We start from the raw sequence: 19,724 nt of genomic DNA, 5'->3' as shown, positions 1-19,724 counted from the left end.
AAAAAAATCCAAGTGAATAAAGGTTTGTTAACCAGAGAAAAAATATATTTCCAAGTGAAAAAGGTTTGTTACCCCAGGGAAAAAATAGATTTCCAAGTGAAAAAGGTTTCTTACTCTGGGTAAACATCAGATCTCCAAAGGAAAATGATATGTTTAGCCAGGTAAACGACGGACTGTCAAGTGAAAGTGGTAATTTTACATAGGTAAACGTCGTGGGTTCAGTGTCGTTGGTCTTGTTAAACGCCGCTGTCGATGAACAAAAAAGCCGAGTTGGCGGTATATGACTACGAAGGGAGAGAATGAAATTGTTATTTTGAGTACCAGAAGGTTGTTGTATGTAGATTTGACAGTAACCCTATCATTCGCATATGACAAACACAATCATGGCCATTAACTAACTTGCTCGGTCTAGATCAACGCAAAAGAGATGATTCGTTTTTTGAAACCATAGCGAAGACCACATGTAAATCTATGCGATAGACTTCTATCTCCTTACATTCAGTCGTGTCGTGTCCATTTTAATACGGTCCCCACGTGTATGACATGCGCACACTAACACCGTAAACAGAAGTCGATGATTTTGATTAATAAAAATATTTCTTCACTACATCGGAATGTCTATGTTATAGAAAGTGAATACTTTTATGGTGTTGTGTGTTTAATGAAAGCGATTGGTTACAAGTATGTTTTGGCGGAATAAAATTTATTTTTCTGTATGTGACAGTTTGTGGGGAAATGAAAATAGATTCATGGTTTTAATTGGATTGCGCTGTTTAATGTACGCTTCAACATGGAGACTTGACGCGGAACAACAACTCGATTCACAAAACAATTTGTCACTGGTGTGCAGAGGGTTAGGAACATTTTAATACAGCTCCATCTACTGGTTGCTGTGAGGATAATCATGTGATGACTCAGCACTTTTCGTTAGCAAAGTAGATTGATCTGTGTGTAAGATTCGAGAGTCGTTACTAGAAAACGTATGTACTCTGTTGTTGGAGTAGCTGGTTTATTGCTATGACATTGACAGAATCTCGAGAAGTGAGTATGCCCTACATTCACGAAAGTTTACGTGGCTCCGTTGTAATAAATTGGTGTTAACTAATCTCGGCTGGATACCACAATTGTGCTGGACTTACACGTGGTATTCGCATACTGCGCACATACAAACTTTTGTGTAAACAACTCTGATGTTACTGTTGGTACTAGTGCTGTGTTGAACTATTTGGTTCTTAAGACACATGAACAACCATTCAGACAATAAAGTTCTTGAGGTAACGAAACAGTTTGTAGAGTCAAACCTACCATTCTTTAGTTTCGTAATGTGAGAATATCGAGTAAAGTTGATTACTTTGTGTAAATATCTTTCGTACTTTTGTAAGAGTTGTGGAGGTCTCATGAAAAAGTAACTAGTTGAAAAAAAACAAAATATTGAATGAAGGTTCGTCTGTTGTTTTCATAAGTCAAGAGAGTGGAAATTGTTGTTGTTGTTTTTGTTACACTAAATCGAAATAGTGTGAAAGCGTCACCAATCATTGCGTATGTTCGTAGCATGGAATATCGAATATTTTCGTGTGCCGTGAATATCTTTCATATACACTTAGTATGAAATGAGATGTGTGGAATAATAATTAGTGTCCAACAAAAGTAAAACTTGTTGTGTTTGCTTGTGTACTTTTTATCGTTGTTTGTTGTTGAAAGACGGGTGAGTTTACATTTAAATATAGTAAGCGGGACAACTCAAGTAATAAATTTTGCTCGGTTGAAAATCTACTCGTTTGAAAATACCGGTCAATGGAGTAACAGTATCAATATGAGTGGTATATTATTTTTCGCGAGATGAACCAATCTTCTAAGCATAACTTTTCAAAAATTCGTCATGTCATAGAGAAGTAGTCGGTTGTTATGAACTCGACACAAATGTACTTCGATTATCACGACGATGGAAATTACGATCAACACAGTATTTCGTAAGTGAATGTGTATCGTTTGGTATGTTCAGTAGTCACTAAATGACAAAAATAGCAAACTGATGCAACCCGGTAGTTAAACGATACAGTTACAGGTTGGATGTAATCTTGATTTACAGATGACAGCTTGATGAGTATTGTGATGACATTTACTTTAGCGAATGATAACGGAAAAATTTTCGGTTGCATTGTCGGTGTACGTGTTAGACAAATAATTCTAGTACACCTAACTATAGGATACATTTGACAAACATCGTACAAATTGTTTCGTTGTGATGGTAACGACTTTCGGCGGTTTGGTTTCATGTCGGGAATTATTATTTGGGGGTTCAAAAACAATCAATACTACAAATGAACAACAATACAAAACACGTTAAGTGAATTACAGCGTAGCAAGTACTTCCTTGATATTACGATTGTTGTGTACCAGACATTTCTAACTGAATTGAATGCATCTAGCAAACATATTCCAATTTACTTTTGTAATGATCAAAGTATGTGAAATGGTGCGAATGGATTAGGTATTAATCAAGCGGCTGTATGTCAATTCACCTAGTGTGATATCTTGACACCGGATAATGTGCGAAAGTGTTTCAATTCTCACTGCTGATTACGATGATAAAGTATTGTACCGGTTATTTTTTAACGAAGGAAATTGTTGTTTCATCTTTAGTCTTGGTTAGTGGAGACAATTACATTTGTAAAATATTTTCTGATATCCGCGATACGCAGGGTGATATGTACCAAGGTGGAATAATTTTCCATTCAAGAACATTTCAGACACGCATAGTTTTACAACTCAATATGTTAATAACAACGGTACTGAAAAGTTTGTTGCTGTCATAACCTTTACCACAACGCCGGGTCTAATTAACGCGAATAATTTAATAATCAAGTCATGATAGACCATTACAAAATCTCATATGTTAAATCGATGTGACAATCCTTATGTTTACATCACGATAATTTTCGATATAACACCTGCGTTCGATTGTAAGAAACTACGATGGTCATACTTTCAAATGTCGTATACTCAAATATATTATGTTAATCTCAAGTCGCCGACACCGAGAAGTAATTACTTTTGTCTTACAAAATATACCGCATAGTAATTTCTTTGTCTTGCGGCATAGTAACGACTTTTACAGTTGAACAAAAAAAAAGACGAGTTGGTGGTATATGCCTAAAACCGAACTTGATATGTTTGTGGGTTGTAGTGATTACTTGGATAGTCTTGTCTACTTTTCGTGTGGACACTTTTTGCTTTGGTTCGGTGAGTGAAACGGATTGACTTGACAAGGTTTTTGTATTTTACTCTTTTGTTGATGGCAAGATGTTAAAATGTTGAGATGTCATAGTGATAATATTTCTGAAACTCTCTTTGACAAACGTAAAGACAGGTCGCGAATAGAGTTGTAATGTTTCATTACTTGTTTCGAATCAATGTGCGTATAATCTCTAAATATGGCTGGGTTGAAAGTTGTTAGTCATGTTTGTCAATCTATTTCAATTCAGACTATGTCAAAGTCCAAATATTTCATTTTGGATTATCTGGATTTACCTTTAGTACATCTACAAACGGGTTGACTTGACAAGGTTTTTGTATTTTACTCTTTTGTGTATGGCAAGATGTTAAAATGTTGAGATGTCATAGTGATAGTATTTCTGAAACTATCTTTGCCAAACGGAAAGTCCGATCGCGAATATAGTTGTAATATTTCATTACTTGTTTCAAATTAATATGCGTATAATTTCGAAATGTGACTTGGTGAAAGTTGGTAGTTATGTTTGTCAATCTATTTCAATTCAGATTATGTCAAAGTCCTAATATTTCATTTTGGATTATCTGAATTTACCTTTAGTACATCCCGCGAACGGATTCCGACGCCGTACTATAACATTCTTAATAATACAGGTTCGAGGATTTTCATGGTAGAGTTGACAAGTGATAAGATGCGTGTTTGTATTAGGAGTTGGATTTCAAGTTGACAAAGACAATAACTGTATAATGCACATACTTGTGATTCTTGATTCTTGTAGAGTTATAGTTGGTATTGATTCTATAGGTGTGAAAACAGCGGCGCGAATGTGTGATTAATTCAATGTGACTGAAAGTCGACGTCAGTAATATTCAGGTTACGGTCGAATCAAAAGATCACGAAAATATTTCTCAAATTAATTAGAATTGTACCGAATTAACACATTCAGATACGAATCAACTTGAGCTGTGTAGTAAGTTTCATTTCAAGTTGTCAAATTGATACATTGCTTGAATATCCGCATCATTCTTATCATACAACTAAAGTCAACCACGTTCCAAAGTGTCAAAAACATATAGCGATCACCAGAAAGTGTCAAATTGTTGGTTTTCGAATCACCGCCTGCGCCGGCTCTGTGACAAACTTATTGCGGAAATATTACCTTGTGAGCGATCGGAATGTCTGTAACACCAAGTCGCTAAAGATGGTTATGTTCGAGACATTATCTTGTTAACGATCGCGGGATTTGTAATCTATTTTACACTTTTTGAAGTGTTAATTTACGAGTGTGGTTATTTGTTGGTTGCTTTTTCGTGTCACTGCTGAATACTGAATACTCCTGAATGTGATAGTGCTGACTGGATTAGTGTAATAATCGATAGTAGCGGCTGGACGAGAAACAATTCAGCGCACAGGTCATTCGGAATATAGGTCGCACTGCTTAATCCTCTTACAAGCCACGTTTCCGTTTGTGCGGTTATTGTTGGTGACTCGTACATATTCAACACCGCGCGAGAGATGCCTGAAAGTGCGAATCACGACCGCATCCATAAGAACACATGGCACCTCACCAGAGATCTCATAAGAACCAATGACACATCACCAGAGATCTCGTAAGAAACAATGGCACATCACGAGCGATAGGGGGTCTGAAAGGGTGCCATCACCAACACGAGTTTTCACGGCACATCACCGACGAAGCCTATACCCGAAAGGGTACCATCACCAGAGATCCCATAAGAACACATGGCACCTCACCAGCGGAAGGGGGGGTCAAAAGGGTGCCATCACCAATACGAGTTTCGCGGCACCTCACCAGCGGGCCCATAAGAACCCCAGGCACCTCACGAGCGATCTACATAACTACTTACAGTGTCCCATGCATTATTCGCTAATGATTTGATTTTCTGATCCTGATAAATAAACTATGTTTTGTTAAGTCGATATAAAATATGGAACCAGAAATTCTTGTTTCGATCTCTACCATAGAAATTTCTCGTATTCGAATTCGTTGATTTATTCGGAAAAGTATGCTTTATAAATTCATGTTTAAAGTGAAACACATTGCGACTGAAGAGAACATAATATGCAAAACAATATACATATATTATATAACAGATGAATGACGCATTTCTAATATAGATATCCGAATAGATTTTCATCTATTCAATATCATCGAAATCCACGTTTTCAAACTTTTTCGACTCATTATTTCCCGATCAAACTCGATATGTCAGGTACGCACGTAACATTTATATATGCTTGTGATATTTACCCGAGTGGTTTTGTGTATATACTATACTTCGACTTCGATAGCTGTCATACATAAATTGTTATTCTAGCTTGTTTGATTTAGTTAAGTGTATTATACATAATGGATCCACTACAATCTTTTTTCTGAGAGAATGAATCCGCAGACGCAGCTATACCCAGGAAGACTATGTACTTGTTCGAAAAGTTCGCTATGAAAACCACATTTGGTGAAGCGAAAATATATATGATCCCATGAAAGCCAAAAGACTTGGTATTGTCTCGCTCATGTCCCCAGGAGTCGCCCCCAAACTCCCGCTTGCCTCCCAAACCCCTATAAGGGGTCAAGTCGAACCGTTTGAGAACCACTGATGTGAAGAAAGATGGTTACGCCAATCAAGATAACGAGAAGACATGCCTTTGGTAAATGTTGGTCAGAAGATACGTTGTAGGTAGAAAATAATCGCTTATCCGCTAACTTCGTATCATTACGACATTTGTAAGATTTTTGATGGCTATTAAATGCTGTCAATTAAGTTACATCCCTGCAGAAAGATTTGGCTGTTTAGGCACCCGATTAGATATAGAATAAAACACTAACTGACGTCGATCTAGCTCAGTACTTACCTCACTACGATAGGGTCTCTTAACGTTGCTGAAGCGAGTCTTCCATGATACTTTTGACAGTTGGCTTGCGCAGTTGAGTAATCGACTTTTTCACTCCCAAAGCATTTATAAAACAGCCTGCCCGACCTGGTCCATCCCAGAGAAGTATACAACGGAGTGACAGCGCCGATTAAAGCAGCGCTCATCTGTATTGTAAACGTTGGAATAAACACTGAATTACGAATACGCGATTGTAATAACATCGGAGACAATGCCCTGACCACATTAGAATGAGATTTACAAATTTAGAAACCAAAGATGGCTACTCTCTCGGTTTGGGGTAGGCAAATCAGACTCCCTGAATTTACGCTATTATACGATATTTTATGATACCATGCTCCTACGGTAAGACATAATTTTGTAATTGGAATTGCAATAAACTTTATCCTACCATATTGTAACTATTGCATGCTTGTCAGGCAGCATGGACGATGCGAATAACCACGCGTCCATAAATGCTTCATGGTCGGTTATCGATCACATATTGAATGAGCGTGTGCTGACAATGTTCGCATAGCTTCCAAATTTCATTTTCCTACTACTTTATTACTAAGGAATTTGAGATGCACCCACGCGAGCTGGATATCTGCTATGTCGCGAATCTCGAGGGGTAGTCGATGATGGGGATGATGCAAACCTCTGAAAGGTTCTGGTTCGTATTAATGCTAGGCTGTAACGTCGCGCTTATGGACTCAAGGTAAAGCGAGCCAACGAGCCCCCATGATGATTAGTATTTTCGAATGAATGAGGTGTAAGGTTTGAACTAACACGTGAAGTCATATCACTTCCTCAACATTGACTCTGCTTTACACTGAATTACCCACTCCCCGAAAATTCCAGTTGCAGCTTTACGTCTTGGCCAGATCTGATTCCGAATGATGCTACGATAAAGGATGTAGTGGAAGATGAAGATGGCAAATGGTATATGCTGTAGCAAATGCATTAAAACCGACTCCTCGGACATAATTACAAATACAGCGTGAGCAAACGCCTTTAACTCAAGGTCAGCTAAACAACAAAGGTATTGACTTGGCTTTGGACGACAAAAAAGAAAGTTTGGAGATAATGCGAAAGTGATGTTCACGAACGTTCTTGGACCAAGGATATGCATGATCAAAAAAGTTCAGTGTCATCGCTTCCCCAAAAACCTGGGAAATACGAGTGAAGAACGAGGTGAAAGGGTTTCTCATATAAATCAAATGAATGGAAGTGAGATATCAAGATAGTTGGGATGCTCATATTATGATTGATCACTGCCAGCAGCCTATCGCGATTCTGTCCCAATCAAAATCGTACACGAGGACTTTCCTGCAGATGACTTCTGGCTCATTTGAATTATTAACAGGAGTTGCATCTAAGAACTTCACTACTGCACATCTCGATATTGCTTTATTCCTACGAGAAGATTTGAATACTCCTTGGTAGACAAAAATATTGCTTGCTTGTTTCGTCTGTGTTTACGAATACTCGTGATTTTGTACCAGATTACTGCTATTTGGTGTTCACTTCAAGTCCATTTATGAGTATATAGGGAGCTCATTGTCACAAATTGCAATATAATAGGACAAACCGAATCCGAATAAATGGGGTATTTTTGTGTTCGAGATGGTGCAAAGAATAGATTTATGCAGCACAGTCTCGTTCCACCGATCTAATTGTGTTTTACATTTCTCACATTCTCGTGGTTTCAATACAGACGGACCTACTAAAACATTTAATATAGGCTGTTAGGATAAAATGTAACCGAGTTTGTATAAAATAGAAAAATAAAATAAAAACGTCCGAATTCGGTGATATCTTGAAAAATAGAGCCAATCTGCAGAAACCAATGCCAACTTTCTAGTTCATGGACCCCGATTTACCCTAAAATCGTGCTCACCTACCACGATGAATTATATAGTAATTTCGGGAGAAGCTCACAGTAGCGAGTCACTCAATATTCACAAACGGAAACCTGAATATTTGGAGCAAACCTTCCCATAAGGTTTGTTTGATAACGTGAGCCTCCAAATTTTTAAGGTTCACATACAGAACGGGAACGTGACCCTCACGTTCGCATCATCCGTACGGATGCTATGAAGTAGGCCAAACATAAATTGAAATATAGTTCTGCGGTCTTTCCTGCAGTCGCAATTTACCCACTCCGATCTGTTCGCTGAATCTCCCGCATTCTCATTGATTAATGCCATTAGCTGTCCGTCTTTCTTTTCAAACGAAGCCGTCAAGTTCATAAGATGAGATTTCGTGTTCTGGTTGACTAAAATGTAGAAATTAAAAACATCGAGTAGCCTACACTGGGAAATTTTATGTTACATTATGTCACTCAGAGCGATACTACACTATACATGAGAATAGTAATCTCAGATAATTATGACATTTGACAATTTGGACATTCAGTTTGTAAGGCAGTTAGAGAGGTATCGCCTCAAGAACAGTGGTTCCAAATGTAGGCGCCTGTGTACCCTGAGGGTGTTAGCTACACCAACTGAGAGGTTGGCGGTCGTTGAAAGAATAAGGGGGCGATAAGCACAATGGAAATATATACTAGAAATCCATAAATTAATAGCTGTATACGTGCAGAGGAGATATGTGGTCTGTGGTAACGTTGTATAATAAGACATGTACTGCACATTAAATGGGATATGTAAACAACTCCGTCCGAAAATGAACATTGTTGTACAGCAATGAGTTTTATAACCAATCACGGAACATAATTATATGTCAGCGCTGTCTATTATTGTCTAATATTCGGAAAACCTTTACAACGTGGACGAAGTTTGCAGTGCTTAACTCGAACAAGTAAAATGACTTCAAATGCGATATAAGTTACTATTCTATTTAATTTCATGATTGTGTCTGACGATCTGTGGTAAAATTCCTACAGCATTTTCGGTGACATAACGTTGATATTGCTGACTATGAATTGGTTAGACCTCAAAACGCCATAAGCGCCAGCGTAGTTTCGTCTGCACAAACAAACAACTGTTTATTGGGATTATCGGGGCCATTGGTACCCGGTTCGTTACCCGTGATGGCGTTAGGTTTATTTGAATTATTCTACGTCAGAAAAAGTAGCAATTATTTACGATTTTTATCCGCACTCATCCGCACCACGTTTGTCCTTCGCACTGAATATTTTTCATCAGCACAAGTGAGTACCACCCACCAGGTTGAAAAGCCCCGCACTGCATTGTAGTGACCTGGGGTTACGCTTTTTGTCGATTTAGTTGGGTAACAATGGTATAATCACTATTATTAGGATCAATAATGCAAAAATATATCGATTTACTGTGCAATAATCATAAGTGGAAAGTGTAATAAAAGTGGAATTACATGAGTATAGTTGCGGGAATGTATGAGTCGGAGTCCTGTGAAAGAAATATTAGGGGTCGGATCTGGGGTCGAAGTCGGGGTTCGGAGCAGCACCCCTATTAAAATAAAAGTTAATGGTTACGTTTGAGTTTGATGATGTTTCACATTTCCTTGAAATTTGCAGGCAAAAGTTCCAAAACCATAGAAAGTAAAAGTTACAGAAGTAAAAAATATTCGAGTTCATTTTGGAAGGTCATTGGAATTCATATTCAGCCCACGAATACTTGAACGGATCTCCTAACTTTCGCCAATATGGAATGCCCATCAAATACGACATGAAGCGATGTGTGCTACACCTCAATCGGAACCAAATTTGAAAGTAGGCTAAGGATCTCTCGAGGACTTCGATCATAAATCACTAACAATATTTAGAAATCAAGAATACTATACAATGCTTACCAACATCAGCATCACGTTTGTTCTGTTCGATATTATTTCGCAATAGACGCGTCTCTGTATATAGATAACATTTTACTGTTAAAGCAGTCGTGATTTTCGGTTCTGACAAAACTCTCTATATACCACATTACTGTAACTAATTTGCAATGAAAAGTTGTATAAATTAGCTATTTTGCAAATCCTGGGATATCAATCCCAATACATCGGAACCACAATACCACCCCTATCCCATTAATTAGGTGGAGTACCGTTATACGAATAACGAGGTGGGTTGAAAATTGACCAAATCAATTCACCTGCTGATTTCCTTTATAATTTATCTGAAGAGCTCTCTTATCACATCTTGCGTACTGTTATACTGTTGAATGTTCATTACCCGAACCCCACGTAGACCGTTACCCCCTAGATCACGAAGGCGAGGTACAGTTACACAAATGGCGACGTGGGATCAAATTGACCCAATTAGAAAATTTGATGATTTCCCTATTTTCTTGGCATAGGAGCGATGAATTGCCAAATTCACGAGAATAAAAATCGGAGAGATAAACCGTGCATGGTGGGTTTTTCATTTAGAATCTGACCTATGTGCATTAAATTACTCATGGTGTCGAGGTATTAGCGTCAATCAGCTCGTAGTGGATGATATTGATTGAGTGGAGAGTGCATAACACAATAGGATTACTTGGCTGGCAAGAACAGGCCGAATTTTCATTAAAAAGTGACTCGCATGTGCGTTAGATTCGGGTCAATTCGGGTCACACCTTAGTGACGGCGGGTTAAGTAACTTTATCGCCGGATTTTAACACATGCATTCATTCACATAGGAATGCGCTCATGAATGATGACAAAACTTCTAACCCGCGTTCGTGATATGCCAACCTTCGTACAATGCACGTTCCCATTGCCGCAGTTTAATTTGAATTGTGACGTTTTGAAATATGATATCTTCCCGCCTGGATAATGCATTCCTTCACTCATTTAAAGTTAAAGATAGTATGACTGCCCGGTGTGGTAGTCATATATATTCAGAGGGGGTCAGTATCGAAGTACTTGAACATTTTAGAATTACTGTACCTGTATACACTGGCGTTGCAGCATGTGATGCCGCCCCTGGCTCTCGCTAAAATGCCGCCCCCTAAGTAGACCGCAGCAAATTTCGACATAGATTCATGTTCAAGCAATCTTTTCAATAAAAATTAATATAAATTATATCCCGCGTCTCAGACTCACCGTCTCAACGTTAATGAGGCAAAAAATAATAAAGACAAGAAATAGCGAACGAATGTGTTTTATTTTCGAGTCTTAATTACCACTTATATAAATTTAAGCACACTCTGTCAATCTGACAATTATTACTAACTTAAACAGTTCCTAGGACCGGTTCACCTTCACATCTATCTCGGTCTGATGTACCAAATCGTAACTAGGGCTGGGCAAATTCGAGTACCTGAGTGATTTGATTCTGAATCACGTATTATGCTTCGAGTCGAGTCGAGTAATCGAGTATCACTCATTATGACGTCATAGCAGAATACAATATGTCCAAGTTCAAATATGTTGATTTTATGCCACCACAAAGACTGAAATGCCTGTTATACATTACATTAAAGATACTTTGGTATTTTCACGACCATACCGATTTCGTTGCACTTCGTGACAATGTTGTGGTATGATCATGACTTCGTAAATGTGTTACTTCCAGTAACATTCGTGGCTTTGTACAATATATTTCGTATGCTGCGATAGGCTAATCACGCTTTCAAGGCCTTCACACTGGCAAATAGTACCTTAACCACAATTCTCGTTGATAAAATAACTAGCAATGGCGAGAAGCGTATAATTTCAGTACTCGAAAAAATAGTCTTTTACTATTCGACTCGAATCATTAAAATTAATACTCGATTCAGATTCGAGTACTCGAATCATTATGCCCAGCCCTAATCGTAACCCAGAGTATAGATCACTAGCATACGGATAGATTGGCAAGGGGTGTTAAAAAACTCTTCAAATTTTATTGGTTACCTAAAAAAAGGCTGTACACCAAATTTGACTCAATACCATCCAGTAAAAGCCGAAGTCAGTCAAATTGAAATTTCGGTCATTTTGGAAATAATAGTATTTACGGTGACCAATTTCGTCACACCGACATGACCAAAATCGTGTTCCAGGTATACCTGAAGACCAAGGGATGTCTTTTCCACTTGTTTTGATCTTGACAAGGGCCTTTGGTGGAGTTTGGATGAAAACATCGCTAATAAACAAAAAAGAGATATGACACGGATTAGCTGGAAATTAGTCCTCTTCATTGAAATAGCCACGTTAAAAGGATGGTGAGATAGTTTTCAAATAGAGTACTTTACGGACTGAAATTACCGACCACGAAATAAAATGAACTGACAAGCAGCTAAAATACGGGTAAATATATTTCTCAAGTGATATACTTATTAGGGATGGTGTGAACGTGAGGTTCACGTTCGCGTTCTATGTGTGAACCTCAGAAATTTGGAGGTTCACGTTCACAAACGAACCTTGGTAGGTTCTGCACTGTGAACCTTTTTCATAGATCACCATTTTTCACGTCATCATAACATCTTTCGTTGAAATTCTTTGCATTTCAACTTCGCACCATTCTATGCATTGCGCTGGCAGCATAAAATGAACATCACCAAACGGACAATCGGACATGAACCCGCCAATCTCAAATATTTTACTTGTTTGGTTACAGAAGTTTGCTCGAAATATTCAGCTTTCCGTTTGTGATTATTTAGTGACTCTCTGCTGTGAGTTTGACCCGCAATCACCCAACATCAAGAGTGAAATACACTACATGTAGCATGTAAAAGTAGTTGGCGAATGATGCTTATTCAACCAACCAACGAATTTGATGTCGTTGTCTAATGTAAAAACCTAGCAGGCGTATCGGGTAAATCTTGATTTCATATGTTTATTGTATCATTAAACAAATCCGTGCGATTGGGGTGTTGGCTACTGCTGTATAAATTTTTGATGGGGTAATATCTATCGGTAGCAAGCACAGAAACCCGTTTTACACTCCACTCAATATCAAGCAATAGCAATACTCAGACGCCGGATACATTGTATGGTCTTGCCTAGACTGTTGAGGCGTATATTTCCTTGCAAGTCCTCGTCGAAATTGTTGACAAGGCGACGAAAGATATTAATTTTATAGGACTATTATATCATTTGATTGCTCCATTTGGCGTCGTTTGAAACGTCAATACGTACTTCAACATTGTGGCATTTATGTGGTCAATATTATAAGCTATCACTTCACTGAAATGTAGGGCTGGAATCAGCAATATGACGTCACGTGACGTCATGAGGTTCACGTTCGCGTTCACACAGAACCTTTCAAAAAGGTTCGCCTTCACACGAACCTGAACCTTTCGGAGGTTCACACCATCCCTAATACTTATCTAAAAACGTATTTCTGTCGGACAAATTTAGCTGCAGGAAAACTAAATGGTAACCCACTGAGCTTGTAAAGAACATTAGTCATTTCCTGGTCTTTCAATATCATCTGAACCCCCTTCTTGTCATAGAGTAATAATTAGTCTTATAATTTGCCCGTGTGAGTACTATAGGATTGCTGCAGAGCAAATAATAGAATATCATAGGCTATATTATCAAATTGTGTCGTGACGAAATCTACATTGGACCGACAAACAATAGATATTGACTGTCCCTTGAGAAATATATTTGCCTGTATTTGACGTGTTTATCGTTTTTTCTTTTCCTTTTCGTGGTCGGGGATTTCAGTGTGTAAAGTACTCTATTTGGAAATAATCTCACCATCGTTTTAACGTGTCTATTTCAATGAAGTGGATTAATTTCCAGCTCATCCGTGTCATATCATTTTCTCGTTCACTGGCTATGTCTTCATCCAAACTCCACCACAGGCCCTTGTCAAGATCAAAACAAGTGGAAAAGACACCCCTGCATTTTCAGGCATACCTGTAAAACGAATTTTGGTCATGTCGGTCATTGGTCACCGTAGAAACTATTATTTCAAAAATAACTGAAATTTCAATTTGACTGACCTCGGGTTTTATAGTGGCTGGAGTTGAGTCAAATTTGGTGTGCAACGTTTTTTTTAGGTAACCTGACGACTTGACAACTAATCCGATGAAATTAAAAAAAAAGTTTTTTTTGAACACCCTTAATGGGCAACTTAGTTTTCACACTTGAATTTCCAGACAAGCCTCTTGCTGAGACAGCTAAAAGCAGTAGATAGTTGGTCATGGTCATCCTATAATTGGCCGGGCCCTCCGAGAGCTCAAATTTAACAATACTGATCTTAATCGAAAGCTATCGTTGCCCTGATGCCGGGAATACTATTTAAATGCTGATCTAAAAATCGGCATTTTTCCGAATAATCGCTCGATATAATTCCCACTATCATGGTCAATTGGTCAACGTGTTGCGGCGCTCCGATTGTTGGGAACAATCGGCCTTGACGGTGATTTTGGAGTGGTTCCATTGCCATGTTAACATATTCGGAATCAGCGCGACACTAGCTTTCGATTGAGACCAGTCCGATTAAGTAATTGTTCATGCGACGCCAGCTATAGAACTATCAATTACGCTGCTTTTAGCCGACTGTACACACTGTGCAGCCTCATTTTACCTCCCTCTTGGAGCCTGCCGCCCCTGGCGCAGAGCCAGAACCGCCAAGTGGCTGCTACGCCACTGCCTGTATATGTGATTACCTATTTAGACAACTTCCGTTTCTACTTCAACATTCCTCAGGCTAAACTTACTTTTTCAGTCAAGATATCGTTAAGTATCTTCGGATACGTTTGCTTCACTTCTCAAGTGTGTGGTGAAGCAACTGGGCAAAAAAGCCCCTGTGGCACGGTATTCGAATATATTTCCGGTAAGCATACACCTATTTATTCTGTCATTATCGATAAATTTATATTTTGTGCCGGTGATGAATATATATTATGCTGTTCTGCAAGTAGCGACATTCAATGAACTACTATAAGTATGCAACCACATCAACAAATCTACTGTTGACGATAAGTAATTCATATTTCAATTGATGAGATACATTGTTCTGATGTCACCCGCATCACTTATCGCAGCGTAACACATAACACATAACATCGTCTTTACTTCTGCTTATATCAGTGCTCTTCAACCGGGGTTTTCGTACACCCTAGGGTGTACCAGAATTTCCAAAGGGTGTACCACTCGGATGGGGTGTACAGGGGTGTACCAGATCCGAATTACAATAAGCCGATGGCTAGCTATCACACAGGCAGGTTTATGCGTCAGTACAGGTTGACGCACAGGTCAATGAGCAATATGGCAGCACTCTTTAACCGGGTGTTTCGTACACCCCCGGGTGTACCATAAGTTTTGAAGTGTGTACAACTCGGATTGGGTGTACAGGAGTGTACCAGATCCACATTATGATGAACCGATGATACGATGACTATAGCTATCACAATATATACCCCAGTTTACGCTTCAAAACAGATTGACTGGATGTGTAGGCTAATATCGTACAATGTGATGTCTTAAGCAAATGTTTCTCTTCAGGTTAACCTTTGGTAATGGACTTATTACTGCCTTTTCGAGGGTTCCATACAATGACCGAGAATGCTATTACCGAGATGGACATTACCGAGAATGCTATTACCGAGAATGTACATTACCGAGAATGGACATGACTGAGAATGGACATTACCGAGAACGGACATTACCGAGAATGGACAATGCCACGAATCTAGCTTAATGTAACGGACGTTGTCGAGAAATTTATACCTGAGAATCGATACCGAATGTGGCAACGCCGTTATGCACACACTCGACCTGTTCATATGCATAACATGCCTGTATTGCATGTATTGCTTTCTCGGTAATGTCCATTCTTGGTTGTGTCCATTCCCAGTATTGTCCTTTCTCGGTAATGTCCATTCTCGGTATTGACCGGACACCCTTTTCGAGTAGAGCAGGTGGAGTTAGCATGAGTACAGCTTGCGATATCTGTCTGATGATTCTCGAGGAAACCACCGCTACAGCTCCGACATTTTGAATTGATGCTTCCTGCGGCAAGCTTATGGATAGCGCGGAATACATGCTTGGGCAGCCAGGGGGTCGAGTTTGCGAACCACTGCGTTAGATGGTGGTCAAGTAACCTCGAGCCCTGATTCGTATTTAGCATTTACTATACATTGCAACCTCGGTCAAATGTTCATTCTTTTTTCGGCTAGGCCAGGGGTGGCCAACCTGCGGACGCACGGCCTCATTCAGCCGCGAACCCATAATCTTGCGACCTTCTACACATATTTAAATTAGCGTGTGTTGGCGGCCGTCATTATGCAACCAATATTTGCTGGTTCGAGTCACGGCTCAGCCATGTTTCTATGTGTTGGAGGTTTATCTATAGGCTCCTCGTCGCCTTCGTAGCGGCTTGAAAAGCCTAGCTAGAAGAACAGTGAGCCGAGCTCCAAAGTCAGCAGCAGAGTCCTGAAAGTGGACGCACGTTAGCGAGAGAGAATGAAGAGTGGGAGTGCGCTTGCAAGCGAAAGTCGTCCCTATTACCAAAGCAAAGACACTAAACTTTAAGAAATGCACTGTCGTGGCGCACAAATTCTAAACGCGCGATTATCGCCACTGTCATTGATGTGTAATAGAATTATTAATATTAATATTTAACAATACAAACAATCCTGGTGGGAGGCCAAGAAATAACAATATGTAACTAAGTGATTAATAAAAACCGGAAGATGCGTCATTAATATTCTGCCCAATATTTTCGAAGACACCCTCCATCGGGTCTACGGGTTAATCTGATCACGTGAGCTGAGAATGAATAACCTTTTGACAATAATATGTGAAACTAGCAACATTTTCGATGAAATCCATTCCAGAGGCAAAATATTCGCGCTCCGCGCGATTGCACACATAATTTTAGTAGCTTTTCTTGACATTTAAACTCGCGATTTTGGTACATAAATTATATATTGTAAGCCTGCTGGGATGTTTTGCTTCTACAGTAAGAATATTTACGATAGGTCTATATCTCAAGAAATAAGTGAAGGCACAAAACACCGCAAGGGCTCGCTCAGTGTTAAGTTCCCAGTAGCAAATTTAAGATGAGTATTTGTCGTCCATTGGCCATGGCGACTCCCCGCTGGAATCCGGAGGTATTGTATATGTCAGGGGTTGGCAACCTTTTGCTAGTCGCGGGCCAAATTTCGGGTGTACAACTTTTTGGCGGGCCGGAATTTTTCTTAGTACTATATTTTACGCTCACTTCGGTATATATTATCCTACATTGCTGCAATCTCAATCATACCAATCAGAAGACACATGTATTTACACTTCAACAATACAGAATCAATGTAACGATTGACGCAGCTTGCTTTGTGAATGGTTTTCAACTTCTGGTAACAAGTCAGATGAAACAAGAATCATACCCTATTCAAAATGGACGTCCGAAATACGTGATCTTAGCTTGCTCTTCGTGAATTTCATTGTTCAAAACTATTGTTCACATGCGTACGTGCTTCCAAAAATCGATGCAATTTCTTTTGCATTGTTGGTCAAGCTGGGATAAAGACCAATTTCAAGAACGTACTCTTTGTCAAAGTCATGCAGCGATATGCTCTTTGTATGAAATTTGTCATTCAATTCAACTGCATCGCATTTCAGAAAGGCCCATTTGAAATTTTCAGGCAATGGTATTGGCGTCCACATTAAACGGAGTACTGAATAGAGAGAGAGATATGGTATTATTTTTCGCCTGCACCATCGAGATGCTTTGACGACGGAGATGCGATACGGCCTTTATAGTGAAGTCATCTATTAGTCTGCAACTCCGGTTTTTTCTCCTCCATGCTATCCGTGATTGCCGAGCGCCTAGCAGGATAGCCGCGGATACCAGTTTTCGAGTCTTTGGTCTGACCCGGCCGGGGATCGAACCCACGACCTGCCGATCGAGAAGCCGGACGCACAACCATTACACTATCTCGCTCGGTCAGAATTAATATTGTAGAGAAGGAATGTAGGAAAAGCGGGTGAATATTCAGTAGTTAAATTTCGTATCACAGTTACAAATGTAGTGTTGGTACTAGGTTCTCTCCCTTCCAGTATAGGAAAGTGAGCATAATTTTCATTTGTACTGTTGACATTTCCAGAGTCACGGATTTGTTTCGAATGCGCCTCAACATCTCGCGTATTGAGTTGTTTTCCCCCTGAAGTTGCAAATTCAATTTGTTCAGATGTGACGCTAAATGTACCAGGAAAGCAAGATAAGATATCCATTTTCGATTACAAGATTATGAGTCGTCGATATTTGTGTTTTCGAGGAAAGTTGCTATTTCATTTCTCAATTCATACACTCGTGTATGAACAGTATCCCGCCGGCCATCCGACAGTCGACGAGCATGTCCACATTCAAGTCGAAATACAAGCAATTACTAATAAATAAATAAAGTCCATCCTCAAGATCACCGGACCACAACTGACCTATCGATGTCACTTCCCATGACATGCCGCCCTATTCTTATCGCATTCTTTTTCTATACTGTCTTCTTTACTTTCATTCAGTGTGTAATGTGCATGCCTCCTCTTTACATCGCCTACTAGGCCAAGGTGGGTGTCTGATTCCGTAGACTAATCCAAGTCGCTTCGACATCTTCCTGTCTATTCATTGTATCGCATTTTTTGTGGTGCATTGAACTGATAAAATTGCTAATAAACCAATGATGATGATGATCGTGTAAGCATAGCTGCTCGACTTAATGCTCGAACATGACAGATATAGGCCTACAGGACATCGCCATATTGATTTTCTGCTTCTAGTAATATCTGGCGTAACTGATTCAGTTAATGAGACAAAAATCGTATTAACGGTTTTCACCATTGTGGCCAAAACACTATTCGGGTTTGTTGTCTTGGCACAAAATGGCTTCTGGAGAATTAAACTATAGATAGGCTAACTAACATACGGAGGCTAGTTATCTATAATTGAACAGTTTGAGATTCTGTCATTGCGTCTGAGATGTTCCAAGCGTTTTTGAAGCAAAGGAAGGACACCTTTATTGTCACACCCCATTAGAGTGGTAAACCCTTTAAAAAAGTATGGAACACCTTCGGTTGCGAGATACACCCGCTTGATAAGCACTGATGGCAGTCTAGTCCAGAGGTCTCAAACACGCGGCCCGCCAGAGCATTTTGTGTGGCCCGCGACGACATTTTAGATTTTTATTAATTTGACAAAATGTAAGGGTCACATATATCTTTACAGGTATTAAAGTGAAAAATCCCTCTATTGCCGAAAGCCTTAAACTATTCATCAAACTTCACTACAAAATATAAGTGTCACATATATCTATCCAGGTTTTAAATTGAAAATTCCCTTTTAAACTGCTCCGAAAGCCTTAAACTATTCATCAAACTTCACTATCACATCAATTGCAAACGCTACCATGCAGTGGAACATTCACTATTTCGCCACATTTCCAATTCATGATGACAAAACCGGACCCTTAGACGATTCTAGACTGAAATTTGTGAGTTGGACTTGGACGCGACCTTTCTTAGAATTACTCAGACTCGGGCCAACTCGATGGCAAAATGATAATGACTCGAGTGGACTTGAAGTGACTCGGAATGCCGTAAATTTGTTAGAACCATTGACGCAATAAACTAATCGCGCATCAGGGGAATAGTAATAGATCAGAAGGTCGCAGCTTGGTATTTCGCTAACTAAGCAAGTATAGTTATGGCAACCATTGGCAATCTGTTAGTTACATATTTGGTCGCTAAACCA

The 19,724-nt window shown here is 39.3% G+C and overlaps 1 protein-coding gene across 2 annotated transcripts in view; it reads right to left on the bottom strand.

Moving 5' to 3' along the window:
* The window catches only part of LOC145453611 (uncharacterized), a 133,523-nt gene that overhangs the window by 13,882 nt on the left and 99,917 nt on the right, over positions 1 to 19,724 (bottom strand). For both annotated transcript variants that reach the window (XM_080331578.1, XM_080331579.1), the window contains exons 7-9: positions 9,917 to 9,970; positions 8,284 to 8,402; positions 6,107 to 6,291 (exon numbers count right to left, since the gene is read on the bottom strand). In XM_080331578.1, the coding sequence (XP_080187704.1) occupies positions 6,107 to 6,291; positions 8,284 to 8,402; positions 9,917 to 9,970 (358 nt within the window). The remainder of the gene's footprint in view (positions 1 to 6,106; positions 6,292 to 8,283; positions 8,403 to 9,916; positions 9,971 to 19,724) is intronic.

Source organism: Botryllus schlosseri, chromosome 13, assembly GCF_051294905.1.
Source record: "Botryllus schlosseri isolate E-star chromosome 13, Bs_hap1, whole genome shotgun sequence".
Classification (NCBI taxonomy): domain Eukaryota; kingdom Metazoa; phylum Chordata; class Ascidiacea; order Stolidobranchia; family Styelidae; genus Botryllus; species Botryllus schlosseri.
The sequence above is the reverse complement of the archived record's forward strand: the minus strand, read 5'-3'. Positions and strand labels throughout refer to the sequence as shown.